Below are 24,622 nucleotides of genomic sequence, written 5' to 3'. Positions count from 1 at the left end.
GCTAATTTGCATAAATTCAAATTGCAGTGTGACGTACGGGACATTTGGAATCCTATTTCCCTGCCAGCAATATGAACTAATTAAATATGAGTTATGTGGGACATGATACACCATTCCTTCCAATAATTTTGACGTTTTATGTTTGGGGGTTCATCAATTAAATATGCTAATTAGCTAGTGTCCAAATATCGATGTCCCGTACGTCACAATTTTGACCCATTTTTTTAAAATTTTGATATGGAGGAACAAATTTTTTTTGGTGATATTCTCTAAAGTTCTAATTAAGAACATTGCTCAACAAAATCCATCCCAAAAATTTTGAAATAATATTCACTGCAAATCTAATTATCAAATTTAAAAATGTGACGTACGGGACAAAATGTGACGTACGGGACATAGTGTGAGGGAAACCCTGTATATTTATACATAATAAACATGCATGGGCTCCAATGGGGACCAAGTAGTTGGTTAGGCAGTTTGTTAGCACTGGTTAGGCCTCATCTGGAGTATGCTGTGCAGGCTTGGAACCCATATTTTCTAAGGATAAGGAAGTACTTGAAAAGGTCCAGAGGAGGGCTACTAGTATGATTAGTTCTTTAAAGAGTGTTCCTTATAATAGGCGGTTACAACTGTTAATTCTCACCACACTGGAGCTTAGGAGGTTATGTGGGGACTTGATCCAGGTTTTAAGATTGTGTATGGTTTCGACAATTTATCCTTTACCGACTTTTTCATGTTTCCTAACAGTAGTTGTACCAGAGGTCATTGTCTTAAACTCCAAAAGTCACATAGTAGGATTAATATTCGGCATAACTTTTTTCTAATAGGGTTGTGAATGAGTGGAATGGTTTGCCTGAGAAAGTTGTACTTGCAAGTAGTGTCAATGGGTTTAAGAATGCTTTGAACAAGCACTCTAAGCATTGTAATTCGGTCTGAGTGTTTGTGTCTTCAGTTTTTTTTCTCTCTCTATAGGGTCCTTGATGGGGACTTTTAGTGTCCCTCCTGATCCTTTTTTTCTACTAAGCTAAACTGTACTGGAAACCTTCCAATGCTTACAAATTTATTTTGTTGAAAGGTGGTAGTTGCAACTTATGATCCCTGCATGCCTGAAGAGCACATCATGGCACCATATGAATTATTGACTGAGTGATGACCACCAACAGCCCAGGTGTTGTTCAATAAAATATCGGGAAGTCAATTGTGTGTGTGTTGGATACATAATCATCTACAATGCTATTCAACATTGACATTGAATGTGGACGACTTTAAGAATGTGGAGTCGTAGGCCTACTGTATTGTGAAGTGTGACTATCATGACTGTGCACTTATGTTCTTGTGTCCTGAACTTAGATAGTAGACATTGAGATTTTTAGTTACAAGTGTAGAGTTTCGCTTGCCCAATTTTTGCAGAGGACAATCACTCATAAGTTTGTTCAATAACCAGTATTAGGTCTAGTTTTCTTTGTTGTACTAGTTTAATAGATGGACATTACGTTGACTTTGTTATGTGGACGTTACTGTGGACATTTTGGTATGGCTTGAATGGGATGGATCATATTTTAACTTCAGGGTCAATAGTAGGGAGTATGATACAGTGTTGTACAGTATATATACCAAAACAATTTTGCACCAAAACTTTTCATCTTGAATGATTTGTGGTCTACCAAAGCTAGAATTGATGTTGTGAGTATTGATGTATGTGTAGAGTAGATTAATACTTTACACATTCCATGTTTTATGTAGTGGAATGATCGCACAAGTATACAGTCACTGCTCTTTTCGATCCCAAAAAGAAGGAAATATGGCATGAAATTACCAATGACATTGTTCTGGCATATCCAAATTAATGTTTTTATGTAGAAATCAGCTTGTTATGGTATATTCAGGAATAAAAATATGAGTTTTCATAGTCAATTTGTATATGGACAAATTGTCCCGTACGTCACATGTCCCGTACGTCACAGGACAATTTTCATTTGTGTAATCACTGAACTGGAATGGCTTCATATTTTTTTCTAATATGTTACAGTTTAGCTCTTGGAAGGTTAGGCTATTCACTAGTTATAACAGCTTGATCACTGCCCTGCTAATTTCAGAGGGATTTCAGCTTTGCTCTTTAGTAAAAAAAACACAAAATTCTCTGGTCCCGTACGTCACACTGCATATTAATTAAGATGGGACCTAACTAAAGCAAGTGTAGGAAATCTTCATGAGCTTGTAATAAAGTATCAGCAATAACAAATATGAAAACCAGAAAAAGTTTCTGGAAAATAGATTTTTTATAACTTTTAGACACATTTAAGTCTCTGAAATGTCCCGTACGTCACAGTGCAAATAGCTTGGACCTGCCCATTTAATAAACCGATGTGGGGTGTAATTTAATCATGCAGGCCTAAAAGAAGCAGCTGAAGGCTTAACTTTAAAAGTTACGGAAAGCTTATTCCACAGTGGGGTAGAGCGGGAAGTGAGACGACAGTATGGTTACTATGAGAAATTGACCAGAAATGGGTACGTAGATGACTAGCCTGGCTGGTACAATAATCATGGATAGTACATATAGTATTTTGACCAAAACAAAAGCGACTGAGGAAGCAACTGATTAATCTTGATTCTATCTGTTTCTTAACACCCTAGATATAAATCAAGATTAATCAGGTCTGTAAAATGCAAGTCTCTCAATTTCAAAATTTATTATGTTTTACTTTCTTATTTTCATTTGAAATACAACAAGTCTAACTAATGAACAAAATTTGTATATTTAATATTCAAAAATTATCCTGTTTTTTTTTTCAATTATTTTTTCTACACATGTATCAGAAATGCATAGTCTGGCATTTAGTCAGCAAACGATTTCATATCTTGATTGTTATCACAGACCATCTAATGGAAGCACAGTCAGGAGCCCATACAGTATATGTACATGTACATGTCTACACTGTGTAATTTACACAGTGTAAATACGATGGAGGTGGAGTGTAACAGTTTCCTCTGTAGGGTAGCATGGGTCAACCGGTTCAAGATTCTTGGCCTAAGAAGGCTTAGATATCGTAGTTTTAATTGGCCAGAGAACGGAGACATACCTAAAATAAATCCAGAGAGGTAGTTGTACAGTTAATCCAGACATATTAAATACAAAACGACTTCTTACAGTAAGGTTGAGTGCTTAGCACTAGCTGCATTGTACAATCTTGAGGCTACATGGCCCTGAAGCCTACCATCAAGATGTTCCTTCCAATGGCAACCAGAGTAGACTGTCTTGTCCCACCGAAGTAATACATTTTATATAAATCCCTTAACATAACATGGAACTATACAAATGGTTTACTTTACCTTAGAACTTAGCTTAAGACATAATACCCAAATACTACAGAGCATTCCCACCATCCCAAACAACTGTACTCCTTTACAGAGATGAATGAGATCATATGATTATCCTTAGAAAATATAACATGTGTTACATCACAATCCCAGGAATCCAGGATAGGCCTGATACCACATGCCAATCCATAGGAGTAGCCCCAAAAGCCATAATCTGGTAACAATTAAAACTGGTCTTCTTAATGCCAAGAGAGGTAATCCCCATTTCATTACAAAAGGGATATAAATTAACACAATTTGGCTCCACACCATCCACAAAGAACTCCCTCCCCCATTGCTCTACAACTTAACAGTAACAGTGTTACAATATATATATATTCTATATTATATGTATATATTTATATTTTATAAATAAATATGGGTACTGTACAGTATGGATACTATTGTACATTGCATCACACCTTCTCTAGTCTAGGGCATAATTTATTGTACACGCAACATATCCCGTTAATCTACCATGTAGAACAATAATGCGTAGCCGCAACGTTTTAAAAATCAAGTTCCCAGGCATGCCCCTAGTTTGGTATAAAGAGAGCTCTTGCCACAGTTTTTTTTAAGGGACAGACTGCATGAACTAATACAATGAAACAAAATGCTAAAGTTCCAATTCTGATTATATAGCATACATATCTCAAATTTGTTAATATACAGGTAGTTCTAATCATATTTTATTTAAGTTGTGGTCTTGTGTTCGTACTTTCCAACGGCTGTTAAGTTCAGTAAGTTGCAAAGTACATGTGCAATTGACATTTTGCACCCACAGATGTCAATTAACAATAATTTTATTTTCCTGTTTCGTTTGTAATGATTTTTGTGTGTAATATTTAATGTTATTTTAAACACAGTAGTAATTATGCCCAAACTGCCATTTTTTTTTTTAATTACAGCCATCCTTTTAATAAGATTGCAAATCAGTGTTATTAATGAATAATGAAGTACCATACACTGTACATATTTAATACAGTCTATGTGTTACCAAGTATAAGAGGAAAGCTCTAGGTATTCCATGAGTGTTCCATCCTCAAATTATTATTGTCATGTAATCAAATATAATCAAGCGTGGGATTCTGTGATGAGCAGTTTAACTACATCGGTCTGTTGACATCACCATAGTGACAAACAGCACTGAGGAATTCTAGCCAACTCATGGCAAGTTTATTGACCTGCCACAGTTTACATATAATGCACAGCTAATACTACCATGAACACTCTTTTGGGTTGTACTGTAATGGATTTTTGATACATGCTTTGTTAAAACAGTTTTGTGATGGGTTTTTAATGTGCCCTTTAATTCATCGTGACCACCACACTAATTGGTACTAAAGGGCCGAGGGGGGGTGGGGGCAGAATGGGTACAGAATGTTACTAAGTGCATTGACCATTCACACATAGTTCATCCCTCAGGCAAAGTTGCTTGAACTGTTTGTACAGTGTAACATCCTTGCTCTACGCCTTGAATGACTCTCATTGGAGTTACTGTAATACTGCCCTCTTCATTCTGAATTATCTACCATGTGGAAGTCTACAACATGTGTTTCTACTGTAGATTGAACTTTCATCTGCTAGAGTCCAGTTCTCAGTACCTTCTGTGCGAGACACTTATATACAACACCAGCTGTATCCAAATGGTCCATCATACATCATCTCATTAAGGACTGTGTTATTAAATTGAAAATCAACAAAGTCAAATTATTTTAGAACTACAAATGCTTTTTTATATGTTTTTTTTATACAATTTATCAAATTCAGTGACTCAATCACATGCATGCACTCCTTGAGATGCTGTATCATTGTGGACAGGGTTTATATAGCCAACTGGAAAGCACCCCCTCCCCTCTCCCCCATGTTTAACACAAGGGAAGAAACATTGGCTCTGTGCTTCTAGCCAACTAATTTACATCATTGTGACTGTTAACCCAGGTTGTAGAACTTTGACAGACTTTTGAAAAGATGGGGATAACATTTTGAGAACACAGAACTTTGTAGATTTCCTTAAATTTAAAAATTGTAGTGCTTTAGCAGTTCTGTTAATAATGTCATATTTAAGCTTTTAGTCTTTCATCATGATATCTCCATAATAGAAAAAGATTTTGATTACATGTAGCTTTCTGACTTTCATGGAACTTTGCTCATCGCCTATAAATGGTGGTTAAATGTTTTGAAAGGTTACCAAGGAGATTCTCCACCATACAGTATTTCCTTTCATACCTGTAGATCAAGAATACGCCTACCCTGCCGTGATTCAAGAAAGGACTGGAATTTCAAAGACTATTCAAATTCTGTATAAAAATGAAGAGGTGGAGATCGGCGATTTCTTCATCTTCAAGGTGTACGTACTTGTCGACAGTAAAAAGGTAAATTTTTTTTAAATATATTTTGGATATATATTTCTTATATTATTTTGGATTTTTTAATGGCTATAGATGTTATAGGTAACAGACGTGTATCATGGCCTGGTTAAACTATGTGTATATTTTACTTGACTTCCTTGCTTAAAAAGTGCAGACAGTATCATTTATGTGTTGGTACCTGATTCATTTTACAAAGTCTGTATCATCAGAACAGCTATGAGATTATTGATTATTAAGAATTTACTACACCCCATGCTTACCTGTCTCCTCGCAACCTCATCAGTACCTCTCTCTCTCTCTATAGTGTCTAGATTGAACTAGTAACCTTTTAACTCTGGAAAGTCCTATTTTGGGGGCATTTGGGCAGATTTGAGTTTGACCTTAAATTGTCAGTGGTTTAAAGATGTGGTTGCAGTGAATTGCAGCAGCTATACACTGTGTGTAGGTGCAGCCTCCACTATACACAGTAGTTGCAATGTACAATATAGCTTTGTGTAACTTATCTTTATACCATTTTCTTGACAAATATCTCAAGAAAACATTTCTGGATTCTGGGAAAAACATTTCTTTCAGTCACCCACTTCCTTCCTCTTCCTTCTGAATTTACCATTCTGAAGGCCTTTACTGAACACCTGCTAATTCCACTTTTTCCCCCCCCCCCCCCTCTTTTCCCCTCCATTTTTCCACTTCTATATATAGATTTTAGAGTGTCTAGCAGATGCTGAGCTTCACATGCAAATTGATCTTCACTTCAGGACTAGCGAAGATCCGTGAGTAGATATTCTCCAGATAGTTTTGTTTTTCTCCTATTGTACTCGGGTTGTTAACACTCTTTGAAATACCTTCCCTGCCATTTACCTTGACGACATACAACATGTACAGTAACTTGGCTTTCACTGGTGGTCATAAGTATTAAGTACAGTAGGATGTAGGGCACTGTGACTGTTCTACCGTAGGTTAAAAATTCTTAGCGCTTACAATTTTTCTCTTCAAATGTCATAATATCATAATTTATAACACAGTCTAAAGTAATTTTAATACTTTGAACAGTTCAGAGTGTTTTTCATATTTATGGTAAACAATGATAAATAACAATAAACATGGAAAACTTAAGTATGAACTATTCTTTTAACATGCTAAAATATCAAGTTTTCTAATTGTCATTTTTCATGTAGTGTACTTCTATAGATCAGACGATGACAGACATAAAGTTTTATGTGCTGAAATTGGATTCAAGTTTCCTCAATTGGGAGACCATACAGTTGCTGGGCTTTTCATCCTGAGGTCACAGGTTTATCCCCCCCCCAAACATCGTTCCCTCCCCCTCATCATTAGCAAAGAGTTTCCTTGCTCATTCAAGTTTTGGCAATAGATTCAATTTAGTTCATTTCTTTGAAGAACAATAATTTGTATATTCGTCCTACTTTATTGATCGGCAAGGAGCATCAATGACGTAAACAAGACCATATTTTTTTTTCTTTTTAAATTTAACATCATAATTGAAGACATGTTTCTTTCAATCAACATTGTTGAACTCTCAATACATCTCTAACCAATCCACTTAAGATATTAATAAACCCTGTATCCTCATATATATACATGTATATTTTATTGGGCTACTTTATTTTATTTATTTTGTTTTTGTCTAGTCCATCATGCGCAGAAATGTTGGACCTCATCAGCACCAGGACAGTTCAGCTCCATCTTGACTCTTCTCAAGCAATCCATTCTCACATTCCACTCCTCTTTGATTACTTTCATCTCTCCACGTTAACCATGACGATACATGGGACGCTACTCGGCTTGCATCACGCCACTTTCAGGTAGGTGGTACTTTATCAGGCCTCCTTTTTACTACCGGTCATTACTGTATCTGCAATTATCTGACGAGAGATTGATTATTTTCTTCCACTGGTTTCTTTTTTTTATTACTTACCAGGGTCAAAAGGATAGGATGGCATCTGGGTGTGAGTGTGTGTTTGTATGTGACACTTGCGTTTAAACACTGTAACACAAGTAGTTAATAGTGGATTAACTGAACATACTTGGTGTGTGGATCCGTCTCATTGAGTACAAGAAGCTTATTATATTCTGTGAAGTGGTCATTTGGGGTCAACAGAGGTCAAAGTCTGAAACATTTTGCACACGAGTAGGGCAGCCTTACCTGAAGTTTGGTACCATCAAACTACTTAATGATTTCCTTTCGCTGGTTCTCACCACTGATATGTCATGTCCACATTGATGTAATACACATGTGTCAATCCTGACAAGAGGGGGTTCAGAGGGGGCTACATCCCCTGGGGTCAGGGATGAATTAAGGGTTTTTTGGAAATGTGGAATAAAAAAGGATGTTATTTTTATAATACACTTACTGTAGGTGAAAATGAAGACTACAGAGAGGGTTCCTGGTGACATAATTGTTCCAGGGGTCCCACCTGGCTGTTGATACCCTTTTACATGTTAATCTAATTTAATTGCTGTCTGGGACCGAGTGTCCACACACCTGATATTACTGCCCTCTGTCCTATGCTCTGTCTTCTCAATCTACCATTAAAATGATCAGACTATCTTTCGTCAGTGATGTGGTACTCTTTGACTAACTACATTAGTAGGCTATGTACAGTACATTAGTTTTTCGTCAATGGTTATTAAAATAACATGTCGGTATTAATTTATATTTCCTTCTGCTCCCTTTAGTCCTCCAAAGCCTCCCAAGTCTGGTTGGATTGGGAAATTGTCTGCAAATAATCTATCACCTTCTCGGCAGCCGACCGAGATACCCACCATGGAGAGCGTCCTCTTTGGGGATATGAAGCCACCTCCTGTTGCTGCCAAAGCCAGTGTAAGTTCTGCATACCGTAGCAGTACCTAATAGTGCTTGCTGACCTGTCTACACACAGCAACAGCACTTTACTGTAAGATGTCGAGAGATTGATACTAGAATGATTGGCAGACGTTTAACAAAATTAGACAAAAGCAAACAATTGTCAGCACACATCCTCTGTCCATATATATACCAACTTGTTATTTCTTTCATAATATACATCTCTTTAAAGAAAATTAAAAAATTTCAAATATATGCAGACTCTCTCTTCAAGATGGCTTAGTTAGTCTAGTAAAGCTACGAACTTCTAAAGTTTCACAATAATTACGTACACAATCATCATAAAAATATTTGAATGTGAAGTGGAATCTTTATTGAACATTTGACAGTCCTTGACTCAGCAGTATAAGGAAAGTTGTTCCAGATTTTCCATTCATTTTGATATCATAGATAAAATGGTTAATTATAAGTGCATCCATGTATTAAATGAGCTTGCCGCTAGCTTTCCAGGTTCATTCAATTCATTTCAATTCAATCTCTTCAGTGTAAAATAGTAATAAATCTGGTTTATTTCTCTTTAAAGCAGACTTCTACTGTATGCCAAAAATACGGGAAATTTTTATGCAATGCAGAAATTTCTAGGTTTTTGTACAGAGGATGTAGTTATTTTTTTCTTTTTTTTGGCTAAAAGTAATTTTGACCAAAATTTATGAGATTGTTTATAACTAGTATGCAAATTGAAACTTTAGGTCTAATAATAGAAAGCTTTTAAACTTGTTTCTGGAGGTTTGGTTTGAGTTAAATTGCACATTTCAATGTGCTCTGATGGACAGCGTGTTAATGAGATCCGGTTGCTTGTCAAGGTGTTTGCACAAACTTAAAGCTGTATTTTTACATTAAATTGCCATAAAAAACATACAAATTACACAGAAATAAACCAATTCCACGTTGAAGACAGTTGCCTTTTGAAAAAAAAACAGTTTTGTGGCAATTTTTGGTCAGCTAGAACTAAAGTCTGTGAACTGTCTAGGGTGAGTTTGGAGACATGGAAGTCACATATTCCAATGCTTGCATGACATCTGCTATTCCTTGCAAATTCTACAGTTACTAATATATGCAAATTGAAAGTTAAGATCTAATAATGGAAAGCTTGTTTTGTCCCTAATGGTTTGGTTTGATTGATATGCACTTTTCCATGCGCTCTGATGCACGGCGCGTTAATTACATTGTTTGCATACTTTGCTGCACAGACCTCACAGCTGTACTTTTGAATTCAAATTGCTATTTTATGGTGGTACAGTAACGCCCTCCATTAGAAGAAATGTTAGTTACCTGCTATAAAACCCATGCATGTTGAAAAGTGTATCTAGCAAGATGTCGCCAGTAGCTTACAGTTGATAACATTTGTGATAGTTTAATAGTAGCATTCAAGTGCTGGTAACCACATAGTAGTATTAGTTGATAGATTCATTCAGTGAATCTACTCTATAATAATAATAATAATAATAATACTATTTAATAATATTAATTATAATAGTAATAATAATGATAAAAATGATAATAATAATAATAATAACAATAATAACAACAAAAATATGACTTTCATAAAGCTTATACAAAATAGTCATTTTGAAAAGACACTCCCTTATCAGTCAGAAGAAAAAAAGGGAAGGAATCATTATACAGAACTTAAGATCTAAAAGACAATATTTTGTAAGAGGGATAGCAAGATTCAGACAAATAAATTAGACTTAAGATTCTTCGGTAATTCTTATTTACTAGATATTCTCGTCCCGATACATCCCTTCTGTATGCTGCAGTGTGGATGCAAACATTCCAGTAAATTGCCCTGCCAAACAGAAAGTTTCGATTAAAGAATCACTCCCAGAATATCGCTTTAAGAATGAAATCATTTTTCTCCATCATTGTACTTATTCGCTTCTTCTTCTTGTTTACACAGCCAGATGAGATTCAAATTGCCGGTGCTCAGCTTGGTCAGGCGTACCAAATCTATAGAACTATGGCTTCCATTTTACTCACACGGAGACATTCTCTGAGTCAGAAATTTCAGGAGTTAATGCCATTGACATCTCAGTCGGAAGAATTTAAAATTGGTACGGAGGAATTAAATTGTCATTTTTGGGACGTCTTGCATGGTTTTCTGGAGTTTCAAATGGGAAAAAAAGATTTAAAAAAATCGTTTTGATATTTGAAACTGTACGAGAGATTTCTCTGTACGATTCCCTATGGGAGATTTTTTGTTGATGGTTCTCTTCCATGTGTCATATTCAAAACTGGGAAAGAATGGAATGCTGTAATCTATGGAACAATGTAGCAGAGGTTTCCTCTAATGTTGACCTATTACTGTGTCATACTGTATGAACAGGAAAATATTCAAAGTATTTTTTTTTTCTCTCTTCTTTGATTGCTAAGTTTACAGCAATATTACCAAAACCTAACATATGGTTAACATTTTTTTAAATAAATATGCAAATGATCAAACTTGGACTTCCTCCTAGTTTTTTTCCCCCCCCCCCATCTATAAAAAGGGGATTTAGTAACCAACAATTAGTTATTACACTTGATTTGTGAAGATTCTGTTGCACCCTAACACTTTTTTTCCCAACTCGATATGAGTTAGGCTCAAAAGCGAATTAGCAACGCAAAACATTTTTGTAACACTTTCTTTGAATGCGTAAGTGTTCAGTCAATTAGAAATATTCAGATGTTCTTCTGTGTTCTATTGAACTTTATCTGGTGGATCTCTTGTAATGCTCAAGATTTTACTTCTTCTGGTTTCCCCTCCCCCTCCCTTCCTTTACCATTCCACCTACAGTACCCCATCCACCCGGCCCACAGATTGATAAACATCCTAGCACTGTATCCTTGCTGGATCCAATTCCAGGTCACTGCCAGCTGACCTCTTCCAAGATTCCTTTTGACCCTGGTTAATCTAAAATACAACAGTGGTGTATGCATCAATGTTTTCTGGTTATCAAACACCTAGAGAATATTGGAAAATTCAACCTCTTCCCCTCACCCCCCCTCCCCCCTCACCTCCCTCCAATCCTCCCTCTTTACCTATCCACATTCCTCAGATTCACTCTAACTATCCACCTAGTATAGTTTTCCTAGTACTGTTTCTGTATGTTAACATTGTACTCACATTACTACCCTTGCTACATTCATTGTCTTCTCCAGAGTCCACAAACACCACTGCGAGGTTGGATATAATGTGTGAAATCATCAGGGTATGTTCTTCTTTTAAGTTCCTCAATTATTTTAAGAAACCAATTTGGAGCCTTTCGAAACCTTCCAAGCAGCATTTCCTTAAAAATTGTAAAGAATGTTGTAGTTTTCCAGAAATGACTTAATTTTATACAGATTGTATTTTACCTTCTTGTTAATTTTTTGGTGTCTGCTGTAATGTTTATCACACACCAAAGATTTATTATTCTTTGAAATGTGACTTTTATCCGGGGAGTGAAATTACAATATTGGTTGGGTGGGTGGAAAGGTAAAAGTCAGTACTTTTCTTTAAAAATTTAAGATGCAAACTTCTCATTTTAAAGGAACCTCGATTAACTCATTTAGGTCCCTGGAAATGGCTGCCATAATCATTTAGAGACAGCTCTCTTAGTATAAAGCTTCTTAAACCTCACTCTTCTCGGAATGAAAGCACTTCACACCTCTCTTCATGTTAATTATGTAAAGCTAACATCAGTTTTTATTCTCTGGTGTTCTCTCCGACATCATTCACACCCGTGCATCATCTGTTCATCTGACCTCGCAGGGTTTGATTAACTCTGATGATATCGTTGAAGCCGTCAATACTTCCATGGCCCAGTTATCTGGGGAAGTCTGTCTCCTATGGACCCAGTTCATTGAATTCTTTGGACAGAATCAGAGAGTCGTTTTATACCTCAGACAGCAATATCACCAGCAGAGGGTCAGTTTCCATTGTACTTATTGTAATTATTAAATAATATATAATATATAAAGTATATAATTTTAGTAAAATGTTAAAGTACTGTGAAGATATTATTTCTTGTAAGGCACTGTGTTAAATGTAGGGCACACAAGTAGAGGTGGCTACAGCTGTAATCTTTTGTGTTGTGCTGAGACATCTGAAGAGATAATTGCTATTGTGTGATATTGATGCAACCTTGCTGTAGCGGTCTTGCAGCTGCTGCAGCTTTTTATGTTTGACACGATGCCTAAATATCCAAACTTTGGAAACTTTGGAAATCTACCAAGGAAATAAAAAATATGTATGTATTTTAGGTCCTCCTGCAAGCAGGAACTCCCAAAGAAGCCTCATTGGCTTATCAAAGGCGCAAGCTGACCGAGGTCTGTCTCTTAGATTCATATTTAACATCCATGATTATGAATTGTCAATTGTCAACAACTCTGTAACTAGACGACATACATTAATCTTGGAGTGACTCGAACTCGGGACCTTATGATGCAAAGACACCGGCGTTAAGTCACTCCAAGATTAATGTATGTCTTCCAGTTACAGAGTTGTTGACAATTGCCAATTCATAATCATGGACGTTAAATATGAATCTAAGATATGGGAAGGGTAGGGGCATAGGTTGATGGGGTAGGGGAAGTTTCTCAAGGTTGTAGCAAAGATGTCGATCACTTCATCTTGAAGATGTTTGTAGTTTTTGGAAGAGATGTGAGGAGGTGTAAGAGATTTTTGAGATGAATTCTTCGTCATGCTTCTCCATTACGTATCTGTAACACATCAAAGAATAAAGAGGAGGCTCATTCATGTAAGGTCGGGATGTATCCCATTGGTGACAGTGCCCACTGACACCTGACGTAATAACTTGTGCAAAATTTGGGCGTTAACAGAAGTGTCCACTTTACACCAGAGGTACTTAATGTGCATTGTTACTACAGCATTAATGAAAGTTCCTGCTTCTACCTGATATGGTAACTTTAATTGGTTGTATACCTTGCACTAGTATGATTTACTAAACAACCCTAGTCTGCTTTTCAACAGAATCACTTCTTTGTAAAATCATGTAAGCTAACACAATTGTATGCCGGCATGTTAGCTTAATCACCTATTCACTTAAGGAAAATGCCGTTCGTTGTTGCTCTCCTGTTTGTTCATCAAAGTACAGCAAGACAGTATACATTCGAGAATATCACATGTTGCTTTCATTTTGATATTTGATAGGTCTTCTTTTCATAAGTATTTGCTATTTAGACTGGTTTTAATAAATGAAATGAAACTAGGTCTGACCTTTTAAAGGCCACAAGCCATTTTTCTAATCTGCGTTATTTTGGACTACTTCTACCAGCACAATAATAATTAATTATTAACGAGGTATTCATGATTGTGTGGTGATAAACCTTTCCCTCGATCTTGAAACAGATGCACCGATTCGCAGAGGGCTTCTTTCACAGTAATCATTCCCCCATGGAGCTAATCACGCAGTCTCACTTCACCCCACAAGATTACACCCATGTAACCCACACCTACAGGACGTCCACGTACTGCAACAGCATCCAACCATTACCAATATCTTGCACAGAGCTTGATGGGATCCCTAACGAGATACCGGTCATATTCGAGGACGTCTTTTCGTACAATGCTACGACACCTGTCGGTAAGGTCTAAAAGCTTACACTGTTGTTTTGTGTGTTTTTGCATGCATCTGAAATCTATGGTATATGGAAATGCTACACCAATCTTGGTCTCTTTAAGTTTAAAATTATCTAAAAAATTCAAAATTTAATGGTTTTGATATGTTTAGCAAGAAAACTGGCTGTGTGATAGGAATAAAAGGAAAACAAAATCTGCCGCATATGGAAATTTTGATGGATTTTCAGAAATGCTCCATTTATACACTGTTTTAAAGACTTGTAAAATGTATGTATAACAGATAAGCAAAATCCTGCCCACACTCAAGTATTCTGGTGGTCCATAAATACATCATAAGCCTATTAAGATGGCCTGCAGACCAGATAAAATTGCAGCAATGTTTTATCCAACCATAAATCAATTGAAAAATGAATTCACTAAATGACGGAACAGAAAGAACATGAAATTTTAGGAACTTAACGTCTACTTACAATACTGCACCATAACAGACAGTCACCGCTTGTGTAGATCCTTCTGATCATGAATCACAAGATAAATGTAAGACTTCCAATTGTTGTGGTCATGCTAAGTGTTGTGGCCAAGGGATTAGATACTTAATTCCACTTTTGGCTCACAAGATCAATTTGTGCCCACCCTCAATTTATGTTTTAAGGAAATCCCTTCAGTTGTATTTAGATAAACAGAAAGTTAAGGGAAATATTATTCCCATGGAAAAAGGTTTGATCAGACGTGCCCACACCAGCTATTGTCAGTAGATTTTTTTATTTAACTTAAATCTTTGTTTACAAATTACGGCGGTATTCTCCAGGTATTGTAGTCGTATTGGTCCGGAGAGAACGGAAACTCTGATCCCCAAAACACGATTATGTCTCCACAGACCACGAACTGAATGGAACAGACAGCAACACAGAGGCTTCCTCGACGTCAGCCCAACTCTCGACCAACGAGGAGGAGTCCGATTCGCACTCTTGTCACCACGGCGGCAACAATGTCAAGGGTCACAAGGGCAAGAAGTCCAAGAGGAAAGGGAGCAAGAGGAAGGTGAAGTACACGCCCATCAGTTCCATCAAGCACATACGACCGGAGTTCTTAAAGAGAAGCAAAGTCAATCGGAGGCAACCACGGGACACCTCGTGTTACCAGGTCACCGGCAATCCCAGAATCGACCAGATCAAACAGAGGAATTATTCGTTGGACGAGGAGAGGGAGAGCGTGGCGGACCGCGTGACGGCTTCTACGTCACTGCCGTCGATACCTTCCAGCGTCTTACTAGCCAAAGATTATAGGAGGCGAGACGGAGATAAGGAGGGTGGCATTAAGAGTGCAATATCCGAGGAGGGACTGTATCCTCCTCCATCTCGAGATTCTTTGAACGGTGCAATGGGTGTCCCTGGAGCCAGGGAGACCAAAGATAAGACCTTCGGTGTCAAAGACGGTGACGGGGTCGGTGCAATAAGTGGAGGGAAGAATAAGGCAATGGGTTGGAGGTCAAGTGATGGGGGACTGCACTCCAAGGGTGAACATTATTGTAACGGCTTTGAGCCAAGTATCGCCAACTCAGGGAATGGGAACAAAAAAGAAGAAGTAACCGGAAAGGAAAGATCCTTAGGTACGGAGGACATATCGGTAGTGGTCGACGCTAGCCCGGATTCGGAGGTGGGCGGGGGTAGCAGCGATAGCCTGGAGAGGATACAAAACGGGTACTTCGAGGAACCGGAGGTAGATGACATATCGAACCAGTTGGACCAAAGACTAGGGCTGACTGACGAAAGAGAGCTATTGGAAGCTGGGAGAGCAGTGGCAGCGGTTGATTCAGATCGGACAGAAAGTGACCCTCTGGGCGTTCCCTTCGACGGAGAGGGGAGCAACCAGCAACAAGGAGGTGCGGGTGGGAGGATAGTTTATGAAAGGCAAGACACCGTTCCTTTGGACGAGGTCAGTCACCTCACAACCGGTGACGACAAAATCAGCGAACTCGGTCACCATTGGCAACTGAATCGCAAGAGCGACTCTAAGCAGTCCCGGCCATCTTCCTCCCACCGACAGAATTCCACCTCTCCGTCAGTCCTATCGTCTTGTACGGGTTGCTTCTCCTTCATGAACTCCTCCGCCTCTCCAAATAGTTCTTTCTCCGTCGAGCCCTGCCTCATCAGACCAGTCTTACCGTACGAATCGTCGGCGAGTACCTCCATGTCCAGCGTCCAAGCTACAGGAGGCCACACGCCCAAATCTTCGGAAAGCAGCGAGGATGGACGCAGCGGGCAAGTCGCAAGAGCTCAGTTAGTTTTGTATTATTTATCTTTCTTGTCTTTTTTTTCCGGTTTTATAAAAGCTACAACAGATGGTTGTGTGTTTGTGATGTCTGAAAACACGGAGAGAACATGGTTGTTTCATGGCCTTGTTTGTATTGATTTTAAAGCAGATGTTTAGTACCTGGAGAGAGTCTATCATTTAAAACTATTTGAGGCAAAGATCAAGTATTAGTGAAGGCCAATAAACACGTTCCTCCGGTAGCAGATTATCACTATGACACCTCAGATCAGTATGTCATGACAGAAGCTGTTTCTGTTTCCATATCATGTGACTTATGTCATGTGATGATGATGTGATGATGACTTATGTCATGTGACTTAGTTGATCTCCCTGGGGCAAGAAGACATGTTGGAAACACAATCATTTGGTTTACTCCATCACTGGGGTATAGGAGGGGTGGGGGCAGGATGGGGCAAGCTGAGGGGTAGGAAGGATTTTGAATCCCAATCTGTAGGATTTGGGATAGAACATGCTAAAACAAATTTCCAAGTAGAGGGTAAATTTGCATTCAGTCTTTTGTGACATATAGCTGTTATTAATTCCAATGTAGCTGCATCTATTTACCTTAATCCCTCAACTGTCTGGCTATGTGCCAAACACATCTCTTAACACAAGTTACACTGAATGATGAGGTGCAGTGTTTGTGAAACATGAAGTAGGGAGGGGAGGGGGTAGAAGGGGGGTCCTGGGGGCTCGGGATTAGAGGATGAACTATTTAGTAACGAGGTAGTAAACTGAACTTGGAAGAGAGGAGTGATGGGATGGTGTATGGTGTGTCGCTAGGTTACCAAATATTGGATTATGCACAAACAGTTCTTATTTTGCTGTTTTGTGACCATTTCCCCCCTCCCCCTTCTTCTCCCCCACCCCCACAAATGGTTGAAACTTATCTTTTCCTCACCAACAGGTACCTGACAGCTAAGAAAGAATTCTGCCAGCACTTGGGGGGTTGTTTGCACCTCTATAGTGACCTTGGTTCCTTTGCTGCAGTTCACCCTTACTTTAGCATACCAACTCCACCTCAGATCCACACAGACCAGTCAGAGACTGTTCCACAGGGAACGGAGGTCCATCTAGTGGTATGCGTACACGGCCTGGACGGTAACAGAGCGGACCTCCGACTTTTGAAGATGTACATCGAAATGGGCCTTCCCGAAGAACAATTTGAGTTCTTAATGTCGGAGAGTAACCAGGTATCAAATATCATTTCACACTTTGACTGGGATATTGTCAAACAATTTTGAAGTGAAAGCTTCCAAAGCCTTCTTGGCTGTCCACCCTCCCATCCTCCCCCCCCCCCATTCCCCAACCTAGCCATAAATGTTAGTAATAATGAGTGTGACTAGCAGCTGAACTGCTTTGGATGTGGGGAGTACTTGTTCAGAAACTATGTTGTCAATTCAAGATCATTTTCAAGGCATTTTGGGGAAGTTTGTGTAGCTGAATATCAAAAAAAGTTGTAAATCCTGGCTATTGGGTGATAAGCAACCATGATACTGTAGCTTAAATGTGTATAAATATTTTCTTTCCATCGATTTAACATGAAACAGACTCTAAACAACGTACATTTGTTATATTTATATTAAAATATCTTCTATATTCCCAAAAACTATTTTGTCCCCAAACCAGGGCAAATTTGTAATGGTCATCAAAATTTCTGTTCTGACAACCAAAATCAGCTTTGGAGGTCTTCTAGACAGACAACTACTTGTTTGGCTTCAGATATTGCATCGTAACTAAATACCAAATGATTTAATTCTTATCATCCTCCATCCGTTTGGAGATACTGAAATCAAACAAAAATAGTGGTAGCCTAGGCTTATGATACAACCGAAGGGGAGTTTCCTTCACCAAAGTCTAACACATCTCTGTTACAGTGTATATATTGGTCTCTCATTGTTATTTTACTACATTGTTTCAAAGAACCAAATTTGCTGTTTGGACATTCCGAAAAGTATTACCTGATTCTTCCGAGAGACGACCAGAAAAAAAAGATCCTGAAAACATCTGCCCGTAAAATGATAAGAATGTCCTAAAAAGTATTGCTTCCCAATTTTCTAGATCCGTTCATCCTATTTGCCCCCTCGTCAAAGATGCTCTGCAACCTTTTTTCCTCTCTGTCTTATACAATGTGAAACATGAGATGTCATTCCATTGTACACAGTGACAGAGCTAGGGGTATTGTCAGGGGGGGGGGCGAGAATGGTCTGTAGAGGTGCTTTCGACACTATCTAAGCGGACAGAATTTTTTTGAGAAAGATACTCCCTAGATCGCCGGAAATGACCCTTTCCAGGCCTTGCTAATTTGCAGATAAACAAAGAATATATAGGTGTCATCGCCAAGAAAATGTGACAAATGTCAATAGGTAGATGAGAGCGCAGTGAAAAAGGCAATAATCGCGAATAAGTAAAAAGTGGTAAAAAGCTGAAAAGGGCGCCAGAAGTCCATTTGAGTCTGTCGGGGGGGGGGGGGGGGGGAATCCGCCCCCTGACTGTATGGACGCTCTGCCACTGATTGTACACTCCATCCTCTAGAAACACTAAAAACACACCCGGGAATGCTTTTTTATTAGGTAGTTACCTCTTTCTTTCACGGGGGTTCAGTATTTGTCTTTATATGATAATGTTTTACATCCTCTTTCTTGTCGCAAGGATGACACCTTCGCGGACTTTGACAGGATGACAGACAGGCTCGTCCAAGAGATTATTTATTACGTAGAGCTGCTCAAGTTGAGACCGAAGAAAGTCAGGTCAGTATCAACACAGTCTTCTTTATAGTATGTATTTGAGATCCTCCTGCAAGCAGGAACTCGCGAAGAAGCCTCATTGGCTAATCAAAGCTGTAAGCTGACCGAAGTCAGTCTCTTAGATTCATATTTAACGTCCATGATTATGAATTGTTAATTGTAAACAACTCTGTAACTGGACGACATACATTAATCTTGGAGTGACTCGAACCGGGGACCTTATGATTGGAAGGCACCGGCGTTAACCACTGAGCTAACACTCCTACATACACCCTCCACAAAACAAAATCCCTGAAGGGCTGTACAAGAAGTGCTTGTTTTGATCTGCTGTTAAATGTCCCACATTGAACTTTCTCCCGAGAACATCTGGACTTTGTTTGTCGTTCTCCTGTTTGGGAGGTATGGCCTCTTACAAATACAGAAAACATTCTGGTTGGATAAATTGTGAAGGAGGTGGCAGATATAATCCTAAAACGTCATACATGTTTAACTTTGTGTTTGAATTCTGTGAAGTTTACTAGCTTAAAAGGGTTCCAAAATAGACAATATGTTGGAGAGATTGAATTTATTCAGAAATTTGTCACAAAATGCTCATGTTGGGATGGCCAGTATTGAATCGTAGAGTCAAACATTTTAAATTATTGAAACGTGTTGAATCAGTCTGCAATTTATGCCTTTGGGGGAAGCAGAGGCAATTTGATCTGGCCCAGATATGGAGGCCATGTAATTTAAACAGATAAAATTTTGTTTGGCCCATATAAAAGTTTATCTGGATTTTCTTTATATCAACCAGATAAAGTTTAATCTGGCCCAGATATGGAAGCCATAAACTTCAACCATATAAAATTGTATACGTCCCATATAAAAGTTTATCTGGATTTTTGTTTATATCAACCAGATAAAGTTTTATCTTGCCCAGATATGGATGCAATAAAATTTAACCAGATAACATTTTATATGGGCCATATCAAACATCATGTTATATCAAGTTATATCTGCCCAATTTTTTATCTGGCCATTTATAAATTCCAGATCTGGAGCAGATCTGGATATTTATATCTGGCCCAGATCTGTGATTTCAGTAAGGGAAGGGGGGGGTGGCTTTAAATTCTTGCAACTGATTATGTGTTGAAACTTATACAGATGGATTTACAATTTGGATCATCAACTCCCCCTCCACTCTCCCCTTTGGGTCTAATCCCCCTAACCCTACCGTCTCCTTTTTCACTTTCAAATCATGTTTTCGTATCTTGTATGATTTCAGCTTTATCGGCCATTCTCTTGGTAACTTGATCATACGAGCTGCATTGGCCAAACCTGCCATGGGTCAATTCTTAGGCAAACTGCACACCTTCTTGTCTCTCTCAGGTCCACACCTGGGTCAGTTGTACAACAGCAGCGCCCTCGTAAACACAGGTGAGTGAAACGAAAAATACCCACTGTGTTCTGCTTTATCACTATTCCTACTGAATAACTTTAGGACAAAAATGTACAAAGTAAGTGAGGAATTAGTGTAGCAGCTTAATACTGCGTGAAACTTGCAGCAGGAACAATTGATGCACTTTTCAAGGTTATGACTATGAGGGTAAATGAAACAATGAAATCACACTCATTTTGGGGGATTCAACTTTATTCAGAGCAGGACTTAAACGATCATTAACTCACAAATTAGTGAGAACACTTGTATGTCTTAGGTATATTTAAAGGGGCATTCATTTATGAGTGACTGTGGCTGTCTTGGTCAGAATAAACCCTTAGTTAGAAACCAGTTTAAATACAGCTCTTAACAAAGATGTAAATAACTGGCTTGCTTGGTGGAAGAAGTTGATAAACCCTGTAGGTATCCTTGGTTTGTAAGTTTGCCGTTAAACAAACACGTTCGTCTTTTTATTGCATCCATGTCAGTACCCTCAGTGTGACCTCTTTTATATGCCATCTTGTGCATTTTATAGTTGGACCGTATGTAATTCATGAATTATGTGTGGATTAGTATGAACATGACCAGTTTGTTTCCACACTTTCTTTGTTATTGCTTCAGTGTACGATGCCATACTGATTCGTTCATGATTTTTTTTCATGATCTCCAGGTCTATGGGTCATGCAGAAGTGGAAGAAATCCAACTCTCTACTCCAGTTGTCTCTGAGAGATCATGCAGACCCAAGACAAGCTTTCCTCTACCAACTCAGTAAAAATCCAGGTCAGTCAATAAAAAGCACAAACCCATGGTAACTGGCAGAATATGACCTTGCTTGCTGGCCACCTCGATCTGACTTTATCAACCATTGTAGCTAAGTTTTATGTTACGTTTCTCAACACAATGCTCACAATGGAAGAATATTATCCATTCAAGCAGCAGTACATGTTAAGACCCTCTTCAACATATGTAATGGTGAAGTATGTGGGTGCATTCACTCTTATCAATATATATATATATGTATATACAGTAAGTGAATCTTGTGTGTGTTCACTTTCTGTTCTGTATTTAATGGTGAACTGTTTGAGCTGTTCACTATTATCGCAATATGTAGTGGTGAACTATGTGGGTGCGTTCACTCTTATCAGTGTATATAATATATATATATACAGTAAGTGAATCTTGTGTGTGTTCACTCTCTCTACTGTATTTAATGGTGAACTGTTTGAGCGTGTTCACTTTTATGGCCATATTTAATGGTGAACCTTATTTGTGCTCTATCAATTTCACCATTTTTATTTGTTAACCTTTTGAGTGTTCACTCTCTTTTATTTATTTTGTTTGCATTTCATTTCAGGTCTAGCCATGTTTAGAAATGTTCTCTTGGTGGGTTCACTTCAAGATAGATACGTCCCGGTTCACTCAGCCAGGATCGAAATGTGCAAAGCTGCAGCAAAGGATAGATCCATTTATGGTGAGTGTGTTGATGATAAGGTCAACGGTCATCAGCAAATGGCCCTAATTGGCCACTCATGCTGTAATTACTGCCACACTTCTCTCTATAATAAGACATGTTATCGCCTAGTTGGATTATCTTTGAAAGTCTGCCGAACAGTTTAGAGTCTTAACTTCCTCCAATTAAGCCTCCATTTGAGAAAGTTTTATTCAATTTGAGCATGCTAAATACATGGCAGTGACACTACTACTGTCCTGCAAACTAAATTTAAGGCCATGTATTAGTGTTACAACAGATGTCTTATGTACTTGAAGCAAGCTCCACTCTCTCTTTTTGGCTGACTTTACTCAGAAATTTTCAATAGAACCCCTCCGCGAAAGTACATTGTCAGAATTAACGGCTCTCCAGAATTCCTCAAGATAAATGTGAAAGGAAATCTGTTTTGATATTTAAAACACTATAATAATAAAACAAGGGATGGGTTGAAGGCTTTTAACCCTTTTAGCCTATGGGCTTTTCACCTGTGTAAATGATATACTGACCATGAAATATTTTTGCCCACCACCACTCTGCAGGTATAATCTATGCGGAGATGCTGAACAACCTCCTCGAACCGATCATTACAAGTCCACATGTAACCTTGGTCAGGTACGACGTCCATCACAACCTCCAGACGTCGGCCAACACTCTGATCGGTCGAGCGGCTCACATCGCATTCTTAGACTCGGAGCTATTCCTAGAAAAATTCTTGATGGTCTCTGCTGTAAAATACTTCAAATAGATGTTTCAACTACGTCGGATGGAGTTTATTTTTCTTGTTGTCCCTAGTATCTTCTTTGAAAATTGAGAGTGGCTCCATTTGGTTTGTTTTTTACAGTTTTTCAGTCCCATCTACTCCCTTCCTCATCCCTCACCCCACCCCACCCCACCCACCTCAATTATCCATTGTTAAATCATGCCAAAACTTATATTTAACCCTCATTAATTTTCTCCACGTACAAATTCTCATAGTGGTAGCTGGTTTACCTCTTGTTATAGTATTTATGAACTGTATTTTATGATTAAATCATTGTATTTATTTTAAAATAGGGCGCATACTGTACTGTAATTCATTGCATTGCATTCCGCAATGGGGCAAGGAAGAGGCATGGGGGGAGGGGAGGGTTCATTACATTGCATTCTCCAATGGGGCAAGGGAGAGGGGGTGGATCAGTTTCACAACACTGTCGCATGTAACATAACTATTGCATTCGATAAAATTTGAAGTAAAACATTGTTTTAGATTGGAAATATGGACGACACAAGCCAATAACTGTGAACGGAGGATATTGCATTTGTCGTGCCTCATAAGAAGTGTCAGTTATTTTGCAAATGAATGAGTTGATAAGAACATGTTTGTTAGTACTCTCATGTTAAATTTGGCAGTATCTAATACGAACCTATTCCATTCCCAGCAGCATGGACATATCAATACATGGGTCAGTCTCTGCTCATAGCAGATGTACCCAGTCACGAGACAAATTTGTATATGAAAAATGGGGTGAAGTTGGTTAATAGTGAAAATATGAGTGTTCCTGGTGGAATGCACACTGTGTAGGAAATGTTATTGTTCTGATGAAATGCAACCAGCTATATGGATAACCTTTTTGAATTCAAGCTACAGTAGAATTTCATATTAAAGCCTTACACCCAACAAGTGCTAATTCAGATCCAATTTTCTCCTGCTTATCTGTTTGTAGATGCAACATTTCCTTTTGTGATCTTTGACCTTGTCCATTATCCCTGACTAAGTTAATTATTTCTCACGGAGTGGAGGAATAGTTTTTTGTCAGAGCCTCTGATTGTTGTAACATTAATCACCCGATCCTCTGAAAGTCATATTACTTTTCAAGTCAGCATTTGACTAAATTTATTGTTTTTCTTGGTAACATCAAGTCAACTATACTCTTTGCATCTAGTGGTAGATGATAAACTGCTTTGCTTCGTTTTTGTGTGGTTGCCATGGTTACCAAGTGATTTTATCATGTGTATTCCCATGGTTACCTCTCTTTTATAACACACTTACTGATTGGCTATCTTAGTACATAGTGATAAGCTCACTCTATTTATAGTTTTCATGGTTACATATATCTAAGCGATGAAATAAGGTTAATAATACATCTCCAGAGGCTCTAGGAAGGTGGAGTGAAGAAGACTCAATAAAAAAAATAATCTTTTTTGCAATGTTTCATATCAAAAAATACTTTACAGCTTGTGAAGCAACTAGGGCATGTAACCGAGGGCATGTAAGGGAGCACACAGTGCCCCCTGGGAAAGTTAGTTCTTAGGTTTCATTTTCTGTTGTTGTTTAACTATTGGAATGAATTTTGTACATTTCAATTAAAGGGATTATGAAACAACAAGCCTCTATTTCAAAACAAGATTAAAAAAGAAAAATGAAATAGGATCTCAGAGTTAATGTGGTTAATTATCATCATATACCTTCAGTGGGATCCCATAGTTTATGTGGTTAATT

At 38.2% G+C, this 24,622-nt stretch overlaps 1 protein-coding gene across 2 annotated transcripts in view; it reads left to right on the top strand.

Annotated features, from left to right (window-relative positions):
* Positions 1–23,045, top strand: part of LOC139973257 (protein FAM135A-like) — a 38,624-nt gene extending 15,579 nt beyond the window's left edge. Inside the window, exons 4-18 of one of the 2 annotated variants that reach the window (XM_071979808.1) lie at positions 5,593–5,732; positions 6,429–6,499; positions 7,379–7,552; positions 8,427–8,571; positions 10,514–10,667; positions 11,755–11,804; positions 12,347–12,502; positions 13,946–14,180; positions 15,054–16,437; positions 17,397–17,682; positions 19,142–19,239; positions 20,501–20,652; positions 21,324–21,434; positions 22,009–22,125; positions 22,683–23,045. In XM_071979808.1, coding sequence (XP_071835909.1) covers positions 5,593–5,732; positions 6,429–6,499; positions 7,379–7,552; positions 8,427–8,571; positions 10,514–10,667; positions 11,755–11,804; positions 12,347–12,502; positions 13,946–14,180; positions 15,054–16,437; positions 17,397–17,682; positions 19,142–19,239; positions 20,501–20,652; positions 21,324–21,434; positions 22,009–22,125; positions 22,683–22,888 — 3,479 coding nt within the window. In that variant the 3' untranslated portion in view covers positions 22,889–23,045. Of the gene's footprint in view, positions 1–5,592; positions 5,733–6,428; positions 6,500–7,378; positions 7,553–8,426; positions 8,572–10,513; positions 10,668–11,754; positions 11,805–12,346; positions 12,503–13,945; positions 14,181–15,053; positions 16,456–17,396; positions 17,683–19,141; positions 19,240–20,500; positions 20,653–21,323; positions 21,435–22,008; positions 22,126–22,682 lie in introns of both variants that reach the window. The other variant, XM_071979807.1, reaches the window with a different exon arrangement.
* The last annotated feature ends 1,577 nt before the right edge of the window (positions 23,046–24,622 follow it).

Source organism: Apostichopus japonicus, chromosome 9, assembly GCF_037975245.1.
Source record: "Apostichopus japonicus isolate 1M-3 chromosome 9, ASM3797524v1, whole genome shotgun sequence".
Classification (NCBI taxonomy): Eukaryota; Metazoa; Echinodermata; class Holothuroidea; order Aspidochirotida; family Stichopodidae; genus Apostichopus; species Apostichopus japonicus.
The sequence above is the reverse complement of the archived record's forward strand: the minus strand, read 5'-3'. Positions and strand labels throughout refer to the sequence as shown.